Below are 26,107 nucleotides of genomic sequence, written 5' to 3'. Positions count from 1 at the left end.
ACCATTTGGTTCCACCTCCATCCATGGGCAGGGACACCTTCCACTATCCCAAGCACCAATGTCCACCTTGGACACTTCCAGGGATCCAGGGGCAGCCCCAGCTGCTCTGGGAATTCTGTGCCAGGGCCTCCCCACCCTCCCAGGGAACAAAGCTTGCCATGGACTCACCTTCTGACCTGGCTTCCCAGACAATCCCACATTTCCCTGCAGGAACACAGAAGGAATGACACAGGCAAGACAATTCCAGGTAAAATCAGAGCAGGGGAAAACAGGGAATGTCCCACGAGAGACTGTGGGACACTGTGCCCAGTGCACCCTGTCCAGAGGTGTCTCCTGTCTCCCCCACTGTGCAACCATCAAGATTTTGAGCTTCCCACCCCTCTTCCAGAGATTCTCATCCGTAACATTGGGATTTGCCAATTTTTGCTGGATTAAAATGAATGGACTGTGATGTCCCTGGAGAAGGGAACAGCAAGGACTGACCCAACCTTTCCTGGACATCACTGGAGTCACAAGGGAGCCACCAAGACCTTCCTAGACACAAAGTCAGGGAGATGAAGATCAAGGTGACTTTCAGGAGGGGAAATAATTGGAAATGGGACTTCCTTGGATTCTGTCCACAGAATCACCAGCTGAGCATTGACCATCCATGTTTTCCTCCAGTCACGAGGAATTCTCCACATTTTGGGGCATCCCACCTTTGCACCTGACCTGAGGACAGAGCTCATGACCCCGTCACCCCAGACCTCCACAGGGTCACCAGCCTGGTTCCTTGTCACCTCCCAGTGTTCATCTCCTCAGGGACAAGAAATCCATGGAGGTGACGGAGAGATTTTGTCCCTAAACCTCCTGGTTTGTCCCCCGGGCTCTTCCCATCCCACACCCACCCCACTGTCCCACTCACCCTGTCACCGATGTCTCCCTTTAGCCCGGGCTGGCCAGGAATTCCAAATCCTGGACTTCCCTGAGAAAACAAAGGGATTCAGGGTCTTGCCAAGGCAGCTTTTCCAAGCTCAGGACAAATCTCCACAGAGCAGGAAAAGCCAGAGCAGATCCGAGATATTTCCATCCCCATGGACAACCAAGAAGTTGAGCATTTATTCCCTTCCTGATTTACTTTCCAGGAGCTTTGGATTTCTACACATGGAATTCTTCCCCTGGATTCCTCAGGGAAGAATTCCATCTCCCTCAGAGTCTCCTTGGTGGCCATAAAAAAATTAAATCTTTTTATCATTAAAGGAAGTGCAAGGTCATCACCTTCTCCCCTTTTTCTCCTGGCATTCCTTTGTCTCCTTGTGGTCCAGCTGGTCCGGGATCTCCCTGGGAATAAAAGCCAGATCTGAAACCAAGAATATCCTTCAGGAAGCCAAGCCCTGTTCTTGTGACTCCTCAGGGCTGCATTTTGCACTTCTAACGCATCCTGGAAAAAATTCCTTTGCCAAATCCACCCATCCATCTATCCTGGATTTTTAAGGATTTTTTCCCATGGCACCTGCCTTATGCTATCCAAAATTCATCACAGTTGTTGCCACTCTACATGGCACCACAAACACATTTTTACATGTTTAAAGCAGGAATAAAATGAACAATTGTCATTTCTCTGCAGATTAGTGAAATATCATGAATAATAAAAATAAATTCAGATATTCCAGGTCACATTCCATCACAAGGCCACAGCAAAATTCCTAGGACACCACTTAAGCTCAGCCTAAAAGATAAGGGGGATTTTTGCCAGCCAAGGTTAAGCAGTTTGGGTAGCAGGACCAATAAAAGGAGGTGATTCCAACATCAAATCCCAGCAAAAAAAAGTCAAAATTCATTGTGTCCATGGAATGAGGGAGGTCTGAAGCACTGTAGGGAATTCCCGTGGAAAAGCCACGGGGAATCAGTCCTGCAAGTTTCTTGGCAGGATGGCAATGAGAGAGCAAGACTGGAAAAAAAACCAAAAGTTCAAAAATTCAATTTAAAATATTCCAGGTCGTGTTTCACCTCAAAGCCACAGAGAAAGTGATTTGAATTCTCTAAAGCAGCTGGAAAATATGGAAAATTCAGCCAGGGAACAGCTGGAAGTATCTTCTAGGATTGGGCTTGATCTGCACTTGGGTGACGTCTCCCTTCTGAAATCCCAAATTTTCCCCTGGACTAAGGCTAGAATGGGAATAGCAGGCACAAAATTGAATAAAAGCAAGAGAAATATCCCCAGGACAAGACTTTTCCAAGTCTTCTCTCCTGTCAGTCACAAGGGAGATGGAATTCAGGAAACATGGAACAACATCCGCTTTTCCAGGAAAAGATGTTTCCTTTCCAAGCAGTGCTAATAAATTAAATTAATTAAATAAAATAATTAATTAACCGACTTACCCTGACACCTTTCTTCCCTGGAGGTCCCGGAATCTGAGGAGAAGAAGAAATCCTCTGTTAAAAAAAATTTAGTTTAATTTAATTTAATTTTAAAATATCCTTTTCATGGTACTTTTTCCAAAGCAAGGAATTTTATGGCACAAAAATCGTTATGGGAAAAGAAATTTTATGGCACACAGAGGTGGCCACCATGGAGGTTTCTCCTCAAAGCTGGAATTTTGGGGGGCATGGAGAGCTGTGAGTGTCCAGCAGGGCTCATCCCTGTGGATGAGGAGCTTGGGCAGGGCCAGGCCTGGAGAACATGGATTCAGTCCTGGAATTTTCATCCTGGAGAGCAGTGAAGCTCCTTTGAGGGGACAATGGGAATATTGGGAATACAGGAAGTGGAGCAAGGGAGAAGAGGACAAATCTGGCAGGAGGGTCAGGGAAAAGGTCTGGGTGTTCTTCCCACGGTTCTGTGGGACACAACTCATGGAATCCCGGCATTTTGGGATTGAAGCTGCACAGCTGAAGGGCTCCAAACCACCCCAAGTTACCTCCAAGGCTGGAGCACCTGGAAATCCTGGATTTCCCTGCAAAAGGAAGGAATGGTGGCCAGTGGAATGAAAAATGTGAGGCAGGGAAATCTTTCTGCTCATCCCTTTCCCATCATTTATTCCTTAAAAGTGCCCAAAAGCCATCTGAGAAGCCCAAGAGCCAAGGAGAGGGGAAACTGAGCTCAAGGATATCCCTCCTGGGAAAAATCAGGATAATTGCACCTGAGCTGATCAAATGTTCTCTTAGTGCTCCACTCACTTGGTCTCCCTTCTGCCCTGGAGGTCCTGGAATTCCCTGGAAGAAATCAGAAGGGAATTTCCACCAGAATGAAGACAGATCCAACATTTTTGGCTCCTTCTGCCATCCAGAGGGAGGGAGGGAAGGATGGAGCTCTTCAACCCAATTTTCCATTAATTACAGGGCAGCTCTTCCAGCCTGGGACTCTGGAGTCTCCCTGGCCACAAAAGTGCCATTTATTATTGAAAATATTCCACCCTGCTGCCATTCCAGGCCTCTCCTTGGCAGCAAGGAATTCCAGAGTCCAGGGAGTGGAAAATTATTCCCTTTTTTTTTGGTTTTGAGCCTGGAAGGCTCCAGGTCAGACCAATGTGGTTGAAGATGTCCCTGCTCAGTCCAGAGGGTTTGGACCTTGGAAGGTCACTTCCAACCCAAACCACTCCATGGACCCAGTGATTCCCACAGGAATTATGATGATGGTGATTCCTTATGATGCTGGTTAGGGGCAGAAAACTCCCTTGGAACCTGAATTCCAGTCTTGGGAACTCGGGTTCAGGATTTCAGCACCCACCTTTGGTCCTGGTGCTCCTGGAGGTCCCATCATTCCCTGAAAATGACAGAGGGAACAGTGAAAGCTCTGATTTTAAACCCCAAATCTTCCGTTTTCTCACCCTTCCCATGCGGAACCATGGGATTCCAAGGAAAACCTAAACATTGGAGGAGACTTTGGGGACACTGAACACTCTGAGAGGATTTTAATGCAAATCTCACCCCAAGGATCCCGACCCACCTGCTCTCCTTCTTCCCCCTTCGTGCCAGCAGTGCCAGGAATGCCAATCCCTGCCATTCCCTGCCAGGAAAGCACAGAATCCTCAGGAATGCTGACCCCAGAGCACCCACCCTTCCCAGATTTCTGCTCCAGAGTCTTTCTTAGCAAAGCAGGAGGGGAGAAATTTCCTCTGGAAACGTTTGGCTCTGAGCAGAGCCGGTAAATTCCGGGAATGTTGGGACATCCCAAAATGCCATCCCACAGGTCTACCCTGCTATTCCTGTCATTTTCCCCCTGGGCTGGGGGATTCAGGAAATATCCAACCTTTTCTCCCTGTGGTCCAGGCAGTCCAGGAGCCCCGTGGAGCCCCACAGGGCCTGGCAAACCAGGTTTTCCCTGGAAAGGAAGGAACATCATCAAATCTTTTTTTTTTCCCCTCCAAACTGGAAAGGTTTATTTTTAATTTTGTGGAGAAATATTTATCCTGATCTGTTCATCTGAGCAGTTCCTTTAAAACTGAGGAATCTCAGAGCTGTCTGTGCATTTCCAAATTTCCTTTTCCCTCACAAATAAGTTATGAATCCCTGGCTTTACTCAGGAAGGGGAAACAATGGGAGACAGAGGCTGGGAGCCCACGTTGGTCTGGAATGGTGAATCCAGACCCATGGAAAGGGCTGGCTTATGGGATATGGCTCTCCAATATGGCAAAAACAACCCAAAACACATCCAGGAAGGATGGAAGAACATCACATGGATGTTATCCTTCAGATCGAGCCATTTGTAACACAGGAAATTCCCCAAAAAAATCCTGGTGTCTTATTCCCAGTAATTCTCCATGGAACTCTTCTCGTATCTCCCCCTGAACTCAAACTTCCCACACCCCAAACCTCCTTGTGGGATGATTTAGGGAAGAACCACCCTTCCCCTGTTTTGGATCTGCTGCCAGTTGGGGCCATTTGCTCTTGATCCACATTTTTCCCCCCTCTGGACCTGCCCCAGTTTTTCCCTGACTCCCTGGGACACTCACCGGCTCTCCCGTGTCTCCTCTGTCACCTTTGAGGCCACTCCTCCCACGGGGACCCTGCACAAAGCACAGGAAAGTCTCACTCCATGATCCCTTCATGGATCTCCATGGAATTTTGGGAAGTTTGGAAGCCAGGACTTCCTGGGCAGCTTAGAAATAATTTTGGAAAAAAGGTTTTTCATCCCAAAGTGAAAGCTGAGCTCAGGTACTCACCCTGAGTCCGGAATCCCCTGGCTCGCCCTGAAACAGAAAAGACAGAATTCCCATGGGATGGGCATTTAGGGGCTCCTTACCAAAAAGGAAAAAAAAATAAATCCTGCAGTCTGACAATCCAAGAGAGCAAAATTCCCACTCCCACCAGAAGGGAGAGATTTAGGAGAGGTCTCCACACACCTCCACCTGCAATATTTGGTCTTGGGTCTCCTTTTCCTGTGCTAACTTAGGGTTTATCTTTTCTATTTTCACATTCTGAGCTGCTTTGGGGTGTGGGTCTGGGCTCACATTATGGGATGGGGAGCTCTGTGCACAGAGCAGGGAGACAAAACAATTCCTGCTGAGCTGGGCACCAAGGACAAATGATCCCAATGCCAGCCCAGGAGCACAAACCCCGTGGGCTGCAGAGAGAAAAACAAGGATGGGAGTGCAGGGGCTGCACTGGGGTTGGACACTGAACTGCAATGTGCACATGGAGCAGAGCTGAGCCCAGGGAGAGCCCCCGGCAGCGCTCGTGCATTTTGGGGCCATTTGGGGTCATCCTGGGTGCATTTTGGGACCATTTGGGGTCATCCTGGGTTCATTTTGGGACCACTGGGGTTCATCCTGGGTGCAGCCCTGGCTGGGCTCTGGTGCTGCCCAAGGTGCATCCATGGAGGAGATCCTTTCCATCAATCCCTGCTTTGTTCTGGAACTCGGCCCAGCCTCTGTCCCAGCTCAGATTCTCAAGGCATCAGGGGAACATCCCAGGATTGTGCTCCAAACTCACCTTGATGGAGATTCCTGGTGGCCCTGGAGAACCTGGTGGTCCTGGAACCCCAGGAACCCCAGGCTGCCCCTTCTGCCCCTGCAACCAGGAAAAACAGGAGAGGGAGGGATTTGGGATCTGTCCCAGCCCTTGGGGAGCTGAAGGCTCCCCCACACCCGGGGTTTGGTACTCACAGGGGGGCCAGGCTGCCCATTCCGGCCAGGAATCACCTCCACTCCTCCCAGGACATAGCCTGGCTCTCCCTGTGGATAAAGGCACCTTGGGAGATCCAGGAGCAGATTGGGTGATTTAGGAGCAATTCCATCAACCCAAAGCACCTGGTACCCAAAACTACATGGCCATGACCTGAGCTTTGTTTGCTGGCATGGAAAAAAAATTAATCCCAAGGGAAAAATGGAAGTTGGCTTTCAGCAGGATCCATTCCCGATCTTCATCTGCACAGACAGCTCAGGGGGATGCAAGGAAAGAGAAGGAATGGGGACTGGGAGAAGGGCAGGAAGCTCCTCCTGGGATCTGCCCCCAGTAAATATTGAAATATTTTAGTGTCCTAAATGGATTAAACCAGGTTTTTTTATAATGGAAACTCAGAAAGGCAGAATGGCCCCACCTTCTCCTGCAATTAATTAAGTAATTAATTGTGCCCAGAAACCCAAAGCACCTGGTACCCAAAACTACATGGCCATGACCTGAGCTTTGTTTGCTGGCATGGAAAAAAAATTAATCCCAAGGGAAAAATGGAAGTTGGCTTTCAGCAGGATCCATTCCCGATCTTCATCTGCACAGACAGCTCAGGGGGATGCAAGGAAAGAGAAGGAATGGGGACTGGGAGAAGGGCAGGAAGCTCCTCCTGGGATCTGCCCCCAGTAAATATTGAAATATTTTAGTGTCCTAAATGGATTAAACCAGGTTTTTTTATAATGGAAACTCAGAAAGGCAGAATGACCCACCTTCTCCTGCAATTAAGTAGCTAATTAATTGTGCCCAGAGCCTGGGATTAGGATTGAGAACTTTTCTCCATAAAGACATAAAATTCCTGAGGGAAACTCCCCAAGATGAAGTCTGGCAGTGGAGGATTAGGTAGACACAACTTAAAAATTCCCATTAGCCAAAGATCCCGGTGAAAATGCATGGAAAAAAGAGGTCACAACAAAGAAATGAATTTTTCCCAGTGAAATCCAGGAATGGAACTCACTCTGTCTCCTTTCGGCCCCGCGGGTCCTGGATAGCCCGGAGATCCCTGCAATTAAAAATAAATTCTGCAGTGTTAAACAGAAAAACAGCTCCAAGACCATGGGTGCTGATCCCTGGAAGTGTCCAAGGCCAGCTTGGACAGGGCTTGGAGCACCCTGGGATAGTGGGAGGTGTCATGCCCATGGAATGGGATGAGTTTTAAGGTCCCTTCCAACCCGAGCCAACACGGGATTCCGAATACTCACAACGTCACCTTGGCTGCCAGGGAGCCCCTGCAAAACAGGACAGAGGGATACTGGTCACTTTTCTCTGGAAAAGTGGAAAAGTTTGGAAAAGTTTGTTAGAACCAATCCATACCATGATTCCAGGTGGACCTGGAGGACCCGGCCGGCCCGGCCTGCCCGGAAGCCCGGGAATGCCATCCTTCCCAGGGAGACCCTAAAAATGTGGGAAAGAACAGCGGGGGGGGGAATGACCTCAGACCTGCAAACCCAAACAGCTTCAGGCAGCACCCTAACACCTCAACCCTCTGGAAATTCATGGAGAACCAAGGGAAAACACAATGGGACAACCTCAACCCTCTGGAAATTAATGGATTCCCAAATTCCAGAGCAGGTCCCTTTCCCTGGATTTTCAAAGCCAGCGTGGAGTAGGAGGAGCAGAACGCCAACAGAAAAGATCTGAGGGTGATTCTTTGCTCGAACTCTTCTTTGACAATAATTTGGTTGTATTTACTGCCAGAGGGCAGGGATGGATGGGATATTGGAAGGAATTCCTGGCTGGGAGGGTGGGGAGGCACTGGAATGGAATTCCCAGAGAAGCTGTGGCTGTCCCACCCCTGGAAGTGTCCAAGGCCAGGTTGGACAGAGTAACCCGGGATAGTGGAAGGTGTCGAGGTTGGAACTGGATGATTTTTTAAGTCCCTACCAACCCAAACCATTCCATGATATTAATTATCCAAGTGGATCATGCTGTGGGGCCATTCCTCTAAGAGCTGGACTCGATGATCCATGTGGGTCCCTTCCAACTGAAAATATTCCGTGACTCACCCGCTCCCCTTTCTCTCCCTTCATGGTGTGGGGGTCATAACCCCTGTGAGCAGCTGAGCCCCTGGAGCTCTTCAATGAAAAAGAGAAAAAGAAAATTATCAGGGAATTAATATCCACCAAAGGATGGCAAATAAACCGGAGTGACCGGGAAACACAGACTAAAACATTCCTTGGCTTAGGCAAAAAAAAAAAGGGAAAAGAAAAGCTGATCACCCTGGAGAATTCTCAGGCATTTAAAGTCTATTCCTATGAATTTATAATGTGAATTTTTAATATATCTAAGTGTTCTGCAGTGGCTTTATCCACCAAAATGTTCCCAGCTCTATCCAGACTTCCCCAATTCCACTCTCTGGATTTCAAAGGTTTGGCTGTTCAGGGCTGCACAGTGAGGTCAGGATGGGACACAGTGTCCTAAATCCACTCAGACTCTGCTCTGAAACTTCCCTCAGGGAAGATTTTCCTTGTGCCTGACCCGCTGCAAGCAGGATTTACTCCCAGGAGTAGGAACTCACCTTTTCTGGTGGGATTTGGGTTCCTGGAAGCTGAGGATCAGAACAAATGGCTTCTATCAGCTCTTGGAGGATTTGGGGGAAGTCATCGAAGGTGCTGACGTAGAAGACGTTCTGGGGGTTCTGCTGCAGCAGGATCCTGTGGAGCTCCATGGGGTCAGCTCCTGACACCCCCACAGCAATGACACGGAGCCCTGGAATGACATGGATCCCACCACTCCTCATCCCTGGGATCAGAGTTTCCAGACCCCTTCCTGGCAAAAACCTCTGGTGGGATCAGGTGGAACCCACAGAGAAGTGGGTGTGAGTTACAGCAAACCAGGGCAAGGTGGGGAGAGAAAAGAGAAAGGATGAAGGAGGGAAGGAACCAACAGTGCCCTCAAAGTGACTCCTCACACGGGGCACCTCCCTCAGCCTCCTGGAAATTCATGGAGAACCATGGGAAACACAATGGGACAACCTCTACCCTCTGGAAATCCATGGAGAACTGAGGGAAACACAATGGGACAACCTCAACCCTCTGGAAATCCATGGAGAACTGAGGGAAACACAACTGAGCAACCTCAACCCTCTGGAAATTAATGGAGAACCACGGAAACAAAACAGGGCAACATCAATCTCCTGGAAATTCATGGACAACCATGGGGAACCCAACTGGGCAGCCTCAAACCCCTGGAAATTCATGGAGAACAAAGGGAAACGCGACCGGGCAACCTCAACCCTCTGGAAATTAATGGAGAATCATGGAAAAAAAATAGGGAAACATCAACCCTCTGGAAATTCATGGAGAACTGAAGGAAACACAATGGGACAACCTCAACCCTCTGGAAATTCATGGAGAACCATGGAAACAAAATAGGGAAACATCAATCTCCTGGAAATTCATGGAGAACCATGGGGAACCCAACTGGGCAACCTCAAAGCCCTGGAAATTAATGGAGAACAAAGGGAAACTCAACAGGGCAGCCTCAAACCCTCTGGAAATTCATGGAGAACCAAGGGATACACAACTGGGCACATCAACCCTCTGGAAATCCATGGAGAACCATGGAAACAAAACAGGGCAACATCAATCCCCTGGAAATTCATGGACAACCATGGGGAACCCAACTGGGCAACCTCAAACCCCTGGAAATTCATGGAGAACTGAGGTAAACACAACTGGGTAACCTCAACCCTCTGGAAATTCATGGAGAACCGTGGCTAAAAAAATGGGGCAACATCAACCTCCTGAAAATTCACGGAGAACCAAGGGAAACCAAACGGGGTAGCCTCAACCCTCTGGAAATTCATGGAGAACCGAGGGAAACACAATGGGACAACCTCAACCCTCTGGAAATTCATGGAGAACTGAGGGAAACACAACTGGGCAACATCAACCCTCTGGAAATTCATGGAGAACCATGGGGAACCCAACTGGGCAACCTCAAACCCCTGGAAATTCATGGAGAACCATGGGGAACCCAACTGGGTAACCTCAAACCCCTGGAAATTCATGGAGAACGGAGGGAAACACAAGTGGGAACCCTCAAACCCCTGGAAATTCATGGAGAACGGAGGGAAACACAAGTGGGAACTCCTACCCAAGGCATGGGCTGCTCTGGCTGGGGACACCACGTCATCCTGGGATTGTCCATCGGTCACGAGCACCAGGATGTGAGGAAAACCCGGTCTCATCCCTCTGGAGGGCTGGAATAATTCCTTTAGCACGTAGGATATGGCACGGCCTGAGCAGACAGGGAGAGACCGGGTGAGAGTCTGGATTAATTCCACAGGTTTGGACTCTGGATCTTCTTCCATGGGTGGAGGATGAAGCGAACTCCTCGAAAGTGGAAAGCCCTGGGTATGGGACAACGTCTTTTGGAGGATAACACCAGGAAATCATTTTAGCTGGAATGGTTCTGGTGGTATCAGCAGATAGTTTTGGGAAAGGGGAGACAAAATATTCAGAAAATTGAAACACTCTTTTTACACTTCTGGAATAAAATCCACAGAATTCCTATTTCCAAATGTCTTTGGAATGACCAAGAAAGTTCCACAAAGAAATCTCCTACAGATTGAAGTGGTCAAGAAGCTCCAAAACACTCTGGAAAGATTTCTACATGGAGTAAAATGTCCTTATGGACACAAACTCCATAAAAAGAGTAAAAAAAGGCAAAGTTAGCCAGGAATTTCCAGCCTGACCAATTCCATGCCTTCTTTCCCTAAGCAATCCCATGAAAATTCCTGTATTTTGACTTTTCCTGTTTTTTTATGCTCCTGTCCAATACCACTGAGGCAGGATGAGGGATTGCGGTGCCTCAAATGTGAAGAATTCATTGAAAAATCACAAAACAACAGAATATTCCAAGTTGGAAAAGATCCACAAGGATCATCAACTCCAATTCCTGAATGGTCCATAGGGGGATCAAATCTTGGAGTTACTGGCACCAGCTTCCAACCAACAGGGCTAAATGATTAAATAAAAATTAATCATCTTTAATTTATCATTCCTGTTTGTGTTTCTTCAGGGAACCAGGTATTCCCAGTGTCCAGCTGGGAATGAGCACATGGAAAGTGTCAATCCTCTCTGAGCTTTTTAAATGAGACAAAACATCTGGATTTCAGGGATGCAGGAATGCTTCAAATCAGCCATCCTCATGTTTATGGTGTAAAAACCTCCCCCAAGTGCAGGCAAAATCATAAAATAATGAGTGAAACCCAGGGGAAAACCAGGACATGGATAAAGCACCAAGTGGTTGGAAAAACCACTCCTGAAAATCCAATTTAATCCGTTCTCAAATTTAAAATTACTTTGACCACAATGCTCCCACCAAGGAAATGGCTCCAAACCACACAGAGAAATATTTTCTTTGGCTTCCAGGTTCTGTCCTGGGCCAGAAGGATCATCCCAGGTGTCCACGCCCCCTCTCAGACCTGTTTTGGTGTTGCCTCCGGTGTAGCTCAGCCCTCTGATGGCTCCGAGGGCTCCGTTGCGGTCGCGGTGTTGGTTGAAGTGAAAAGCTGCCCTGGGCTCCTCGCTGTACTGAGCAACAGCAACCTGCCAAAAACAGGGATTAAAATCCCCAAATCCACAGGAATCGGGACAGACTGACTCGAGACAGAGCGTGGTGCATTGGGAATGGGAGGAGGTTGAATTTTCTGAGAAAAGGGAGTCAGATCCTCACCTAAATAAAAATTTTTATGTTCCCAGAGTTATTTGTTGACCCAGGGTAACTTCATCATTCACCTCCAAGTAGAGTCCAAGAAATTCCCATTTCCTGCTCAACTTAAACCGAGCTCCATAACTCCCCCTTCCTAATTTAAATTGAATAAATGACCCCAAATAAATGAGGAACTGAGTCTTCCCATTGGCTTTGCTGTCATTAAATCCTTCAGGCTTCATTTGTCATGGAGGTGATTCCCATCACAACCTGGGGCTTTGCTTCTCTGTTTGGTGGAGGAGGGAGCTGCTGGGACACCCTGCAATTCCCACTTGGATCCACACCTGGATTTCAAACCATTCCCACTCTGGATTCCCAACCATCTCAGCTCTGGATTCCCAACCATTCTCCCTCTAGATTACCAACCATTCTCCCTCTAGATTACCAACCATTCCCCACTCTGGATTCCCAACCATTCCCCAACCTGGACTTCCAACCATTCCCCACTCTGGATTCCCAACCATTCCCCACTCTGGATTCCCAACCATTCCCCACTCTGGATTCCCAACCATTCTCCCTCTAGATTTCCCACCATTCCCACTCTGGATCTCCCATCATTCCCCACTCTGGATTTCCAACCATTCCCCACTCTGGATTCCCAACCATTCCCCACTCTGGATTCCCAACCATTCCCCAACCTGGATTCCCAACCATTCCCCAACCTGGATTCCCAACCATTCCCCAACCTGGATTCCCCAACCTGGACTTCCAACCATTCTCCCTCTAGATTTCCCACCATTCCCACTCTGGATCTCCCATCATTCCCCACTCTGGATTTCCAACAATTCCCCACTCTGGATGGGGTCAGAAATGGGATCTGAGAGGGGAATAAGCACCCAAGAGATCTCTGGGCTAACCTAGACAGCATTTCAGGTGTGGAATTTGCTTTATTCCTGATGATTCAGTCTTGGAAAAATAACCAAGAAATGGAAATCTATCCAAATAGGAAAGTTGACATTGAGGAGACTTTAATTCCTGTCTTTTTTGTTCCACACTGGTCTTTCCCTGGCCTTTCTGCTCCACAACTCCTGGGTGGACTCTGCTCCAGGAAAAAAAAAACTTCAGGAAATGGAATAAGGAAATCTTGCCTGTGTCCCTTCAGGCCCAATCTTGGGGAAATAGGAGACGATCCGGAAGAGGAAATCCTTCACTTTATTGAAGTTGCTCTGGCCGATACTTGAAGATTCATCCACCAGGAACCCAACGTCTGCCTTGAGCGTCCCACAAACTGCAGAGGGAAGAGAGGAGTTCCGTAAGCTGAGGGGTCCTAAAGCACAGTCCTGGGGTTTTGTGTGCGCAGAGCACCAAAACAAACCCCAAACCTCAATTTTGGGGTGAGCAGCAGCTCCTTCACCCCTCAGGGCAGTGCTGAGGCCTTCACCGCATTTATGGGGTTTGGGCCTTCCCTGACACTGTCCACTCTCGTTATGCAGGGAATTAAGGCCTTAGTTAAGTTTTAGCTTAAAATTAAGTTTTAGCTCCTGGGATCAGATAAGATCTTGGTCTCTGAGCTTTGGATCAGGGAAGATCTCGGTCTCTAAGCTTTGGATCAGAGAGGATCTTGGTCTCTGAGCTTTGGATCAGGGAAGATCTTGGTCTCTGAGCTTTGACTATTTCTACATCATCATCATCATCATCCCCACACTCACTTGGCCCAGGCAGGGTTGTGAGTGGTGCCGACACCGTGCTGGTCCACACTGGGGGCTCTGGGAGTTTTGTACTGGTGGGCACTGGGAGAGGAGTGGTCCCCACACTGCTGGGAGATCCAGATGGAGATTTCCTCATATCCAACGGTGCAGGAGCCACTGGAGCAGTTTGTGGCTCCCTGGGAGCTCCTGCTGTAGGACCCAAAGAGAAAAAGTGAATTTTAAACCTCTTTTAGCTTCTCCAGCAAAGAGAAAAAGGGTATAAACCCCAAAAATCAGCCTCAAGAGCAGTTTTCCCTGGAAAATCCAGCTCTCCATCCTTCATACCGGTTTGTCCAAGGAGCGTCGTCTCCGGTCCCACAGAGTCTCCAAACTTTGGTTTTATGGAAAACAAATACATTTCCTTGGAGCTCAGCCCTGTCACTCGATAGGATCGGGAAGTTGCTGGTAAGAATTCCTGGGAAAAGGTGGGAGCTGTGGAAAACAGGAGGAACACGACTGAGAGCCAGAAAAACTCAGAGTAATTCCCATTTTTGTGGCATCACTGTCGGCAAACACGAATTCGGGGATGATTCCCAGGATTCGGAGAAGAGGCAAAAGCAAATAATTTACAAATTGTTGCAATGGTCAGGTCCTAAACCAGATGAAATTAGGTTGATTTTGTGCACTGAAAATTTGGAATTTATGCAAAAATTTAGGGAATTTGGTGCAAGTGGTGCTCAAGGCTGAGAGAGCAATTTCTATCTATGTGGTTCTTATAGATAGAAATAAGATTCTTTTCTGGGAATGAATGGAAAGTTTGATGAAAAATAAAATCAGACTTGACTGAGAAATTTGTTTGCACACAATTCATAGTTTTGATTTAAAATAATGATAGGAAAAGTTGTCATAATAATGATTGACATTTCCTAAGTGCTTTACTTTAGAAATAATAAATGATTAAATTGACACTGTTCAAATTTTTATTCTGAAATAACATTTTACTTCAAAAAATCACCGAGAAAGCTCAGTTTGTATGGTAAGAAATAAAATCAGTGCAAATAATCTGCTCTACTGTCATCAACTCATAGAATTAAAATTGGAAAAGATCAAATCCAGTTTGCTGTTCTCAATTCTCCACAAAAATTTTTGTAAGGGAGGTTTTCCTTCTTTAAATAAAATAGTAAAATCCCTCTTGAAATTTGACTTAAACTCTTGTGCTTCCCTCTTTTTGGGAAGTCGAGTCAAAATAGCCATAATTGGTTTATTTTGTCTGATCCACAGGTAAAAATGATCCCAGGTGGAAAAGAAAGGGATCCAAATTTTTATGGGACAGGCTGGATGGAATGAGCAGGGAAAAGGGCATTAAATGGGCTTAAAAAGGAGCAAGGGAAATGTGTAATAAAACAACGTTTTATTTAGGAAAAAAAATCAAGTTGTGTGGAGGAAAATGAACCAAGACAAAAAATATGGATGAAATTTTTAATTGCTTTTGCACACCAAAGTTGGCAGTCAGGATAATGAACCAGGAAAAACTGGAATTACTCACTCAGGAGTGTAGATTTTATCCTGTGGAGAAGTGGGGTCAGGATTCATCTGCTGGTGATGGGAAATCAATATTTATGAACCCATTCCAGCCGGATCGATGGAGGGAGGGCACGGGGGGACTGTCAGACACGGGATTATCCATTCCTGATTCCCTGACTACTCTGAAATCAGGGATTTCTGAGTCCTTCCAGATCAATATTTGAACAGCACAGCACAGGAAGGGGAACAGTTGCTTTGGATCACTAAAATCACCCCAGAGATCCAAAGGTTCTGTTCCCAAACCACTTTTTCGTAATATTTATCCCAAAAAAATGCTGCTGTCATGGGATGGTTCATCCTGAGTGATAAAACCGGCAAGTATGGAGCTGCCAATCCTGAAATATCTTTGGAATTAAAAAAAAAATAAAGCTCCTGGTAGCTCTAAAGCACGGCAGGGAGCACAGGGAATTCCACTGGATTTTGTTCTTTATTGACTTGGGACATGAACTGAACCTAGAAAAAAGTTTGTGGTTGAAGGCAAAGGATGGGAAACTCCAAATTCAAAGAGGATTTTAGTCCAATCCAGGAAAAAATCATGGAGTTGGTGGTCTAAAAGGGCAACTCCAAATTCAAAGAGGATTTTAGTCCAATCCAGGAAAAAATCATGGAGTTGATGGTTTAAAAGGGCAAATCCTGAAAAGCCGAATCAATTGGGAAAATGAATGGTGAGGAATGATTAAGGAATTTTTCAAAGCCCTTCACAGCAGAGCAGAGATTTGAAACAGATAAAAATGAGGTTTCAAGGATGACAAAAATCCACCTTTTTTTGGTGGATTTGATGGACAGGAAGGGACAGAGATAATGCCAAAATTCCTTTTTCCTGAGCTACTCCCACCCCTCCTTTTTTTCTTCCTCCAAGGATTTTCCATAATGGCCAAATGGGACATTTTGTGATCCTCCTCCAGTTCCCATTTTTTCCCCTCTTTTTCAGCCAAATGGAGAAGCTGAGATGAAGGAACCCATGGAAACCCCCAGGGTTCTCCTGCTAAACAGGACCCAGGGGAGCTCAGGAGATGGATCAGGGTTTCCTTCCCACACCAAACATTACCTGAGGACAATCCCCACGTCAGTAAATACAGGGATGCTCCAGGAACAGAATTCCAGGACAACAAAATGCTGGAATCCGTGGCCTCCTGCACGGTGAATTCCATCACTTTGGGCAACTCCACTGTTGGAAAAGCAAGGGACAAAGCTTAGGGGACATTTTTGCCTCCCAAATTCCACAATTCTGGTGAGAAGAAGGAGTTCCTCCAGCATTTCAGGTGTTTTCCAAGAAGCTGAATCCGACCAGGTTCTCATTTGGTGGGAATTGGGGGAAATTTTGTCAGGTCTTCCAGTCTGGACTTTAAACTGACTGAAACATGAGTTTTTGGGATGGGTAATGAAGTTTTTCCTGTATTTTTTTTTCCCAGGTGCTCCCTGAAATCCCATCGTTGGCTCCACATCCCTGACTTTCTCCTCTGTTTGATCCCAAACCTGCCCGTTTTGGCACAACTCATGAGGGATGTTGGCCTTTACCTGCTGGAAAAGGTCAAGATATTGCATAAAGACGAAATTCCAAGATAATGTGCCACAAAAATGGGAATTATTGGCAGGGGAAGACAGGGAAATCCCAACATTCCTTGGTAATAATAAGAAAGGGTCAATGTCTGGTTTTTGTGGGATCTGAGAAGAAACAAGGCCGGGTTGGATGGGGCTTGGACCAACATGGTCTACGGATGGTGTTGGAAGCGGATGATCTTCAAGGCCCTTCCAACCCAAAACATTCTGGAATTCCGGGAATAATGTGTCCATCAGCCCAAACTGCTCTTTTTCTTTCACTCCCCCATGGAGATGCTCTCATCCCAATCCATGAATCCCATACTCACAGGTTTTGGCCGTGAGGACCGTGGGGTTTCCCTCCTGCCCCATTCCCACTGCAGACACGGAGATGGTGTAGGTGGTGTTGTCCTTCAGTTTGGGAATCGCGAAGGAAACGGCCTCCGCCGGGACCAGCTGGGAGGATTCCGAGTCACCTGACAGGAGATATCCCAAAAAACCCGTGGCGTCCACGAAAGGGAAGTGCAACAGTCATTGTTACAGCAGCTTCACACACACCTGACAGGACCTGGCCAGGGAGGAGAGTTAGGGACTCATTTTGCCCACGGGGAAACTGAGGCACAGGCAGCGGAGAGATCCGGTCACAAATGTGGAAAGGAACCTAATTCTTGGAATTCCTAAATCCCAGCTATATTTATATCCTTGGTTAGAGACTAAAGCTTAGCTCAGGGCTTGTTTAGAGGAGCTCAACCTGTTCCTGTAGACACTGAAGTCCCCACCTACCCCAACCACCCATGGAAAAAGGAATTTCCTGAGCCAAACTCCCCGTTTTTGTGGGTTCCTTGTGTTCCCTGACCAAGGATTGGGATTCTCACCATTGGATGGCTCCCAGGATATCTTGTAGTGACTTATCCCAGGAAGCCTTTTCCAAGCCAGCTTCAAAGTGTTGACAGCAGTGTCGGTAACCCTCAGGTCCTGGACGGTCGGGATGGGGTTGGAATCTCCAGAAGGAGCTGGAAAAATGAACCAGGATAAGATTTCAGCTCAGTCCCAGCGCAGCACCGTGGCTCCAAGCTGTGGTGGAGGAGAAAAATTTGGGCATTCGTTCAATATCTACTTCCCAAACATTATCCAGGATTCCAGGCTGAAATTCCTAATGGATCCATGGAATCCAAGCTGAGGAATCTCATCCACATCTCTCACCACCCACACCAAACTGGTGACACACAGAGGGACACGAAAAGAACTCCAGGAGAGGATGGATCATCCAGACACATCTTCAAATTCCACTAAAAACTCATTGAGATGGACTCAGGAGAAGAAGACACGGAAAGGAGCCAGAGCTCCATGTTGGAAGAGGCAGAGCCACAATCCAAGGAATTCCCAAAACCTCAAGAGTGCAGGCTGGTGAGTGACCCTGGCTGGTGCCTGCAGAGAGGTTCCTGCATTCCCAAGGTGGTTGTGGATAAAAAACTCCGGGAATTGTGTTGATAAATCCAGGATTGTCCAATGTGCCAGAAGGACGTGTCCACTCCCTCCCATGGGAACCGCCATGGATTATTGCCACCAGCAGTGAGGGCTGCTGATGCCTCCACCATCCACAGGACATCCTCAGCTTGATCCACCAGGATCACGGAGCCCAGCTCTTAAATGGATGAACACGAGGATTGAACCCAAAACTTTGGTGGTTTTATGACCAACTGAGCCAATCCCACGCCCAAGAGCAATCCAAGCTTTGCCTCCCAACTGAAGGAGGGTTTTCCAGCAGGACTTACCCGTGTGGTGAGTCAGGACCACCTCGGGCCCCTCGGTCCTGCTGAACACAGCCCGGACGCTGACCCTGTACAGGGTGTTGGGCACCAGGTGGTCAATCCGATGAGCCAACACTCTGCTGCCCAGGTACCGAGTCCTGGCAACCTGCTTTCCTGGAAAAACGGGAATATTTCAGAGCCTGGAGCTGACTTCCTTCCTCCAAAGGAAATCGCTGTCCCAGAGCTCTGGGGATTATCTCCATAAATAAAACCATGAAAACAGAGGAGGAAGGCACTACAACGGGACCAAGTTTCCCAGCTGTGGGATCTCTTTCCTACCCCCCAGGAGCGGGTCAGGAATTTGGGAAGGTGCCTGGAATGTCCTTTCCTCCAAAGGAAATTGCTCCACCGCTGTCCCAGAGCTCTGGGGATTATCTCCACAAATAAAACCATGAAAACAGAGGAGGAAGGAACTACAACAGGACCAAGTTTCCCAGCTGTGGGATCTCTTTCCTACCCCCCAGGAGCGGGTCAGGAATTTGGGAAGGTGCCTGGAATGTGCTCTCCCTGCTCACCTTTTCCTGCTCCCACGGGGCTCCAGCTGAGTTTGAATTTGGTGGCAGCGGCTGTGGCACTCCAGGCCAAGGACAGGCTGGTGCTGGTGTGGGACGTCACCTTGAAGTTGGAGACAGATCCCAGAGGAGCTGCAGGATGGGGACAACATCAGGAGCGTCCTGACTCCTGCCCAAAGGCTCATCATTGACACGTTAATGAGTCAAAATTGTATTGAAGGGTTAAAAATGGTGTCTTTGCTTATCCTTGATGTCTCCTCAATCTCACCTGGAGGGACACCACTCCTTGAGGTCATCAAGGAGCACGTTCTGCCCAGATCCAGTGGGAGCAAGGCCAGGCCAGGCAGTTCAGGGATCCCTGGAGCCAGGAGATCCATATCCCAGTTCCCCAGGTGAAACACTCACCCATAACTCTCACAGCTGCAGAATATTCCCTGTTCTCCTCCTCACAAGGGCCAGACCACTTTCTCCATTTGGTATTCCAGGATTTCCAGTCACCTGCTGCCACTTTGGAATCTCTTCCAAGAATCCTACCTCTGCTTTTGGATCAGTGATGCTGCCTCTTCCCAACCCCCAGGGCAGCAGAAGTTTGAGAGACAGGGACAAGGTTTGTCCATCAACTTTCCCTATTTTACACAGGATTTGCACCTGCTGCCCCTTGTCCAGGGGGTCTGATCTCCCAGAAGGATTCCTTTGGAATTATGGAATTCTTTGAGGAAAGGGACAGCCCTTAACACCAAGCAAAAAGGAATGCAGTAGGATGTTCCACCCTCTTCATCTTCCTAGGCTTTCTTACAGTAGATTTTACCCAGATTTCCTATTCTTCAGATTTTTTTGCAGATGGATTCTAATAATGTTGAGGACAATATTGGTGTGAAATTTGGGATACCTGGAAGCTCAGTGAGTGCAGATTGGGCACTTCACCACTGGGGAGGCACTTTGGATAAGGGAGAGTGGCTTTAAAATCAACGAGAGCAGGTGGAGGTTGGATTTTGGGAAGGAATTCCTGGCTTTGAGAGTGGGGAGGCCCTGGCACAGGTTTCCCAGAGAAGTTGTGGCTGCTCCTCTCCTGCAAGCATCCAGGACCACGTTGGATGGGACTTGGAGCGAGCTGGGATAGTGGAAGGTGTTGAAACAAGATGGGCTTCCAACCCTTCCCAACCTTCCACCTCTTCCAATGTATCCAAACTTTCCAAACCTTCCAACTCTTCCAAACCTTCCAACCCTTCCAAATCTTCCAAACCTTCCAACCTTCCAAACTTTCCAGCCCTTCCAAGTCTTCCAACTCTTCCAACTCTTCCAACCCTTCCAACCTTCCAAACTTTCCAGCCCTTCCAAACTTTCCAGACCTTCCAATTCTTCCAAACCTTCTATCTCTTCCAACTCTTCCAACCCTTCCAACTCTTCCAAACTTTCTAACCCTTCCAACTCTTCCAATCCTTCCAATTCTTCCAAACCTTCCATCTCTTCCAACTCTTCCAACCCTTCCAACTCTTCCAAACTTTCTAACCCTTCCAACTCTTCCAAACCTTCCAATTCTTCCAACCCTTCCAAACTTTCTAACCCTTCCAACTTTTCCAATCCTTCCAATTCTTCTAAACCTTCCATCTCTTCCAAACTTTCCAACCCTTCCAAACTTTCCAACTCTTCCAACCCTTCCAACTCTCCCAGCCCTTCCAAGCGTTTCAACCCTTCCAACCTCAACCAAACTAGGTTCTTACAAATCTGAAGCTTTTCCCAAGCCCAGAGCACAGGAACGGCCCCAGTCAGGGACACACGAGGTCGAACCAGATCCACAGAGGTTACGTTCTGTATGTAGCAGCTACAGAGTTACACAAGGTTGAACCACATACACAGAGGTTACACTCTGTAGTAGCTACAGAGTTACACAAGGTTGAACCACATACACAGAGGTTACGTTCTGTATGTAGTAGCTACAGAGTTACACAAGGTTGAACCACATACACAGAGGTTACGCTCTGTAGCAGCTCCTCCACCATGCCACCCGCACCCACCTGTCCTGGCCGAGGTGGTGATCCCGGGGCCCTCCCCAGAGCCGAAGAGCACGGACACAGAAATCACGTACTCGGTGTCCGGGGCCAGGCTGCGGAGCTGGTGGGATGTCACCGCCTTGCCGAGGGCCAGGTGACGGGGACGGTCCTTGCCAACGAATTCTTTGGAAGAGAAAATAGAACACAAGAGGAGAAAGAGTCTGGAGAGCAGCTCTGCTGCATCCTGGGAAATCTACCGCGTTCCCTCTGCTGCTCCAGGACAATTCAGGAGGAATTTCCCCATGGAAAGGGTGGTCAGGCATTGGAAGGGGCTGCCCAGGGAGGTTTGGAGTGCCCATCCCTAAAGGTGCCCAACTGGATGTGGCACTTCCATCACGAGGTGGGGATTGGGCACAGCTTGGACTTGGAGGTCTTCTCCAGCCTCAGTGATGCTGGGATTCCATGAGTTCACCGGGGCAAGGGAGAGCTTTCCTGTGGTTAATTATTTTGGAATTTTAACCCCTAAATGATCCAAACCAGCTGAGAGGAACTGAATCCAAATCAGGGACCACAGGAATCTGGGAATGCTCCCTGTCTCCTTCCTGGGGCCTCACTCTGTGTGGGGCTGGGGCCAGGACGGTACCTCAGGGCCAGGAATAATCCCTGGCTTCAGTTCACGCTCTGGAATTGTGGGAGAGGCTGCTTGGAGCAGTTCATGAGCTGGACCTGCCCTACTCCCACCATTCCTGAGGTTCTCCCGTTCCAGGGAGAGCAGAGATGGGTCTCACCTGGTGTCGGACCCCAGGCCACCCTGTACCCGGTGGCTCCCATGACGGAATCCCAGGACACCAGGAGGCTGTTGATGGAAATCTCGCTCACTTTCAGCATCTGGACAGTGCTGGATGCCACTGCAGGAGAGAAGAGTTGCCCAGTTCCATCGAGGTCCCAACATCAAAGAGCTCCCCAAACCTGCGGTATTTTGGTATTTTCTGGGCTCCCCAATGTTGGAAGGAAAGGAAGGAAGCTGACTCTATGTTTTTAAAAGGCTAATTTATCATTTTATGATTTATATTATATTAAATAACACTATACTAAAATATACTAAAGACTAGAGAAAGGATTCAGACAGAAGGCAAAAAGATAACAATGAAAAAGTTGTGACTCTCTCCTCCAGAGTTTCATACAGCTTGGCTTCTGATTGGTTAATAGGTAAAAACAATTCACATGAAACACTTGTTGGATAAAAAATCTCCAAACCACATTCCAAAGCAGCAAAACACAGGAGAAGCAAATGAGATAAAATTGTTTTCCTTTTTCTCTGAGGCTTCTCAGCTTCCCAGGAGAGAAATCCTGGGCAAAGGGATTTTTCCAGAAAATATGAATGTGACAAAAACCCAACAACGCAGAGAAGTGACAGAAGTGACACCACCTCTGTGCCAGCACCCCCCATGTCTGCATGGGCTGAATGCCCCCCCTGCTGCAGGACACTCACCCGTGGTGGCTTTGCCAGCCACCACCGGCCCCTCGATGTCCCCAAAGATGGGGTTGATGGTCACCGTGTGCTCCACGCCCGGCTCCAGCCCCTGGATCATGTAGTAGCTGTAGGAGCTGCCCAGGGTCACGTCCTGGATGCTGCCCTCTGTGAAGGAAACGGTGTCCCCTGGCTCAGCCCGTGTCCCCTGGCTCAGCCCGTGTCCCCTGGCTCAGCCCGTGTCCTGTGTCTGTGTCCCCTGGCTCATCCCATGTCCCCTGGCTCATCCCATGTCCCCTGGCTCAGTCCGTGTCCCCTGTCCCGTGTCCCCAGACTCAGCCCATGTCCCGAGGCTCAGCTCGTGTCCCCAGACTCAGCCCGTGTCCCCTGGTTTAGCCCGTGTCCCCTGTCCTGTGTCCCCAGTCTCAGCCCGTGTCCCCTGGTTTAGCCCATGCCCTCTGGCTCAGCCCGTGTCCCCAGGCTCAGCTCGTGTCCCCAGGCTCAGCCTGTGTCCCGAGGCTCAGCTCGTGTCCCCAGGCTCAGCCCGTGTCCCCTGGTTTAGCCCATGCCCTCTGGCTCAGCCCGTGTCCCCTGGCTCAGCCCGTGTCCCCTGTCCTGTGTCCCCTGGCTCAGCCCGTGTCCCCTGCTATAACCCATGTCCCCTGGCTCAGCCCATGTGCTGTGTCCCATGTCCCCAGGCTCAGCCCGTGTCCTCTGGTGTAACCCATGTCCCCAGGCTCAGTTCGTGTCCCCTGGCCCGTGTCCTCAGGCTCAGCCCATGTCCCCTGCTATAACCCATGTCCCCTGGCTCAGCTCATGTCCCCTGGCTTGGCCCATGTCCTGTGTCCCCTGTCTCATCCCGTGTCCCCTGGCTCATCCCGTGTCCCCTGGCTCATCCTGTCTCCCTGGCTCAGCCCGTGTCCTGTGTCTCGTGTCCCCAGGCTCAGCCCGTGTCCTCTGGCTCAGCCCATGTCCTGTGTCTGTGTCCCCTGGCTCAGCCCATGTTCCCTGGTGTAACCCATGTCCCCAGGCTCAGTTCGTGTCCCCTGGCCCGTGTCCTCAGGCTCAGCCCATGTCCCCTGCTGTAGCCCATGTCCCAGGCTCAGCCCATGTCCCCTGGCTTGGCCCGTGTCCTGTGTCTGTGTCCCCTGGCTCATCCCGTGTTCCCTGGCTCAGCCTGTGTCCCATGTCCCCGGTCTCATCCCATGTCCCCTGTCCCATGTCCCCTGGCTTATCCCGTGTCCCCAGGCTCATCCCATGTCCTGTGTCCCATGTCCCCAGGCTCATCCCATGTCTCCTGGCTTGGCCCGTGTCCTGTGTCCCGTGTCCCCAGGCTCATCCTGTGTCCCCTGGCTCAGTCCGTGTCCCCAGGCTCATCCCGTGTCCCCTGGCTCAGCCCATGTCTCCTGGCTTGGCCCGTGTCCTGTGTCCCATGTCCCCTGTCTCATCCCATGTCCCCTGTCCCGTGTCCCCAGGCTCATCCCACCCCACCCCACGGCACACCAGGACCACCCCGGCTGGGCGCAGGTGGAAATAACCCACACCCACCCGGGAAGAGCTCAGGGATCACCGAGGCAACTCAGGGATTGGCAAAGCAAAGGGAGCGAACCAGGAAAACCCCAAACCGGGCACGCTGGGGTCTGGGAGTGATCCCATAAAAGGGTTCTGGGGTTTTCCCAGCTCCTCTCAGCTATTCCACAGCCTGCCCAGCCCTGGGTGACTCCGTGCTGCCTTCCCTGCAGGAATTGAAGCCAGAAATGCCCCAAAATGCAATTTTAATGTCCTTGTTGTGGGCTAAACCCAGCTCAGCTAAACGTGCCCAGCAGGAGAAGAGTTAAAACCGAATTCCTGCGGATCCACCCCTGATTCCCAGCCGAGGAAAACCTCTAAGAGAGGGAAAATGCCTTTTCCAGTTTGGTCACTGGATGGTGCCACGTCCCCATTTTCTGTTCCAGCAGTACCGGAGCCCCATCCCCCTTTTCCCACCTGCTCTCCACAGCTCCCATCTCCAGTTTGTGCTCACCTAATCCCGGTTTTAAAAGTCAGAGGTGAAAAACCAAACCCCTCCCGTGCTTGGGACGGGCAGCAGGGTCCGGATCCCATCACCACATCCCTAATCCCGGGATGGAGTTTGGGAAGAGGACCCACAGGCCCTTGGGATTTCCCACCCCTGGAATTGGGGTGAGCTGTACCAGGTGCAAAAGGAGATGGAAATTTGGGGTGGAGGTGACGTGGTTGTCCCATTGTCCCCTCAGTGTCCCCACTCCCAGACCGAGCTCCATTCCTAGCTGGGATATTGGGCACAGCCTGGGCAAACTGCTGAGTTTTGGGCTCATTCCAAAGCCATAAAAGCTGTTTTATGCCTTCCCTGTGAAGGTTTTTCCCTCCTGGTGACCTCTGGAGCTGTTCTCCCACCTTTCCTGGGGGGAGATGTCTCCTTCCACCATAACCAGGGGAGCCGAGGGAAAGGAAAATGTGGATTTTTGTTCAAAGCCTGGGATAGAGCCCAGGTGTCCTGACATCCCTGAGCCCCACAAACATCCATCTCCCAAGGCCAAAATCTGCCATCCAGCTGGAATTTCTCACTCCTGCTCCCCCTCCCAGCACCACGGAAAATATGTTTGGGCTCAGGGCAGGGGAAAAGCTCCAGCTGCAAAGGTGGATCTGTCTCCAAACTCCCAAATTTGCCTAAAAATGAGGATTCTGGGGGATGCAGCCTGGTTTTAGTGCTGCACAGAGAAAAACCCATGAGCACATGCTGTCCCCCCAAAAATCACGTACTCAGTTCTCCCCCAAAAAAGGGGTGACCCCAAATACTCAGGGGCTGTGCAGCTCTGCAGGGAGGGCTTTCCCAGCTCCTCTCAGCTATTCCAAGGCTCCTCAAGGAATAATAATCCCATGTAACAAGGCTGGATATCCTCCAGTCTGCTTCACACAGAGCCACAGCAGGAATTTTTGTGTCCATGGCAGAGAAAACTCCACAAGTCAGAGACCACCCCCCAAAAGAATCCCAATTCCCTCTGGACACAGATGGAATCCACTCCAAAGTGCATCCAACACCTCGGGAATCTCACAGCTCCCATCTTTCCATGCCCTGCTCACTGATACACACCCCAGTCCTTTCCATACCTGCTGATGTCCAGCTGAGCCTGAATCCCATCCCTGACCTGCTGATGTCCAGGTGAGCCTGAATCCAACCCCATCCACACCTGCTGATGTCCAGGTGAGCCTGAATCCCACCCCATCCGTACCTGCTGATGTCCAGGTGAGCCTGTATCCCGTTGCTCCCCGGACAGGGCTCCACCGCGCCTGGAGCGTGTCCGTGGTCTCGTTCTGCAGCAAGAGGTTCTCCACAGGCAGGAGCTTCACTGGAAGGAGGAAGGAAAGAAAATGTCAGAGCATCCACTTGGGAGTGGAGGACTTTGCTCCAGCTCAGCTGGGTGAAGGGAAGACCTCAAAGGAGGTGGCTGGGTGGGACTGGGCTCTGCTCCCACGGAATGAGGGACAGGACAAGAGGGAATGGCCTCAAGCTGTGCCAAGGGAGGTTTAAGTTGGATTTTGGGGAAAACTTCTTGATGGAAAGGGTGGTCAGGCATTGGAAGAGCTGCCCAGGGCAGCCACCCCATCCGTACCTGCTGATGTCCAGCTGAGCCTGAATCCCACCCCATCCGTACCTGCTGATGTCCAGCTGAGCCTGAATCCCACCCCA

General features: G+C 49.4%; 1 protein-coding gene across 1 annotated transcript in view; it reads right to left on the bottom strand.

Annotated features, from left to right (window-relative positions):
• Window positions 1-26,107, bottom strand: part of LOC120503462 (collagen alpha-1(VII) chain-like) — a 102,289-nt gene that overhangs the window by 54,109 nt on the left and 22,073 nt on the right. The window contains exons 12-42 of the mRNA XM_039711952.1: window positions 22,420-22,566; window positions 21,716-21,835; window positions 20,952-21,110; window positions 18,940-19,068; window positions 18,389-18,538; window positions 17,489-17,626; window positions 16,943-17,089; window positions 16,123-16,242; window positions 13,836-13,982; window positions 13,512-13,700; window positions 12,951-13,090; window positions 11,576-11,699; window positions 10,243-10,386; window positions 8,663-8,853; window positions 8,151-8,219; window positions 7,459-7,539; window positions 7,347-7,373; window positions 7,103-7,147; window positions 6,084-6,152; window positions 5,911-5,988; window positions 5,142-5,168; window positions 4,932-4,985; window positions 4,229-4,300; window positions 3,926-3,985; window positions 3,707-3,742; window positions 3,157-3,192; window positions 2,898-2,933; window positions 2,362-2,394; window positions 1,258-1,320; window positions 905-964; window positions 169-204 (exon numbers count right to left, since the gene is read on the bottom strand). Of these exons, the coding sequence (XP_039567886.1) occupies window positions 169-204; window positions 905-964; window positions 1,258-1,320; window positions 2,362-2,394; window positions 2,898-2,933; window positions 3,157-3,192; window positions 3,707-3,742; window positions 3,926-3,985; window positions 4,229-4,300; window positions 4,932-4,985; window positions 5,142-5,168; window positions 5,911-5,988; window positions 6,084-6,152; window positions 7,103-7,147; window positions 7,347-7,373; window positions 7,459-7,539; window positions 8,151-8,219; window positions 8,663-8,853; window positions 10,243-10,386; window positions 11,576-11,699; window positions 12,951-13,090; window positions 13,512-13,700; window positions 13,836-13,982; window positions 16,123-16,242; window positions 16,943-17,089; window positions 17,489-17,626; window positions 18,389-18,538; window positions 18,940-19,068; window positions 20,952-21,110; window positions 21,716-21,835; window positions 22,420-22,566 (2,927 nt within the window). The remainder of the gene's footprint in view (window positions 1-168; window positions 205-904; window positions 965-1,257; window positions 1,321-2,361; window positions 2,395-2,897; window positions 2,934-3,156; window positions 3,193-3,706; window positions 3,743-3,925; window positions 3,986-4,228; window positions 4,301-4,931; window positions 4,986-5,141; window positions 5,169-5,910; window positions 5,989-6,083; window positions 6,153-7,102; window positions 7,148-7,346; window positions 7,374-7,458; window positions 7,540-8,150; window positions 8,220-8,662; window positions 8,854-10,242; window positions 10,387-11,575; window positions 11,700-12,950; window positions 13,091-13,511; window positions 13,701-13,835; window positions 13,983-16,122; window positions 16,243-16,942; window positions 17,090-17,488; window positions 17,627-18,388; window positions 18,539-18,939; window positions 19,069-20,951; window positions 21,111-21,715; window positions 21,836-22,419; window positions 22,567-26,107) is intronic.

Source organism: Passer montanus, unplaced genomic scaffold, assembly GCF_014805655.1.
Source record: "Passer montanus isolate IOZ18808 unplaced genomic scaffold, ASM1480565v1 scaffold259, whole genome shotgun sequence".
Classification (NCBI taxonomy): domain Eukaryota; kingdom Metazoa; phylum Chordata; class Aves; order Passeriformes; family Passeridae; genus Passer; species Passer montanus.
Note: the sequence above shows the minus strand (reverse complement) of the source record. Positions and strands in the feature narration are given on the sequence as shown.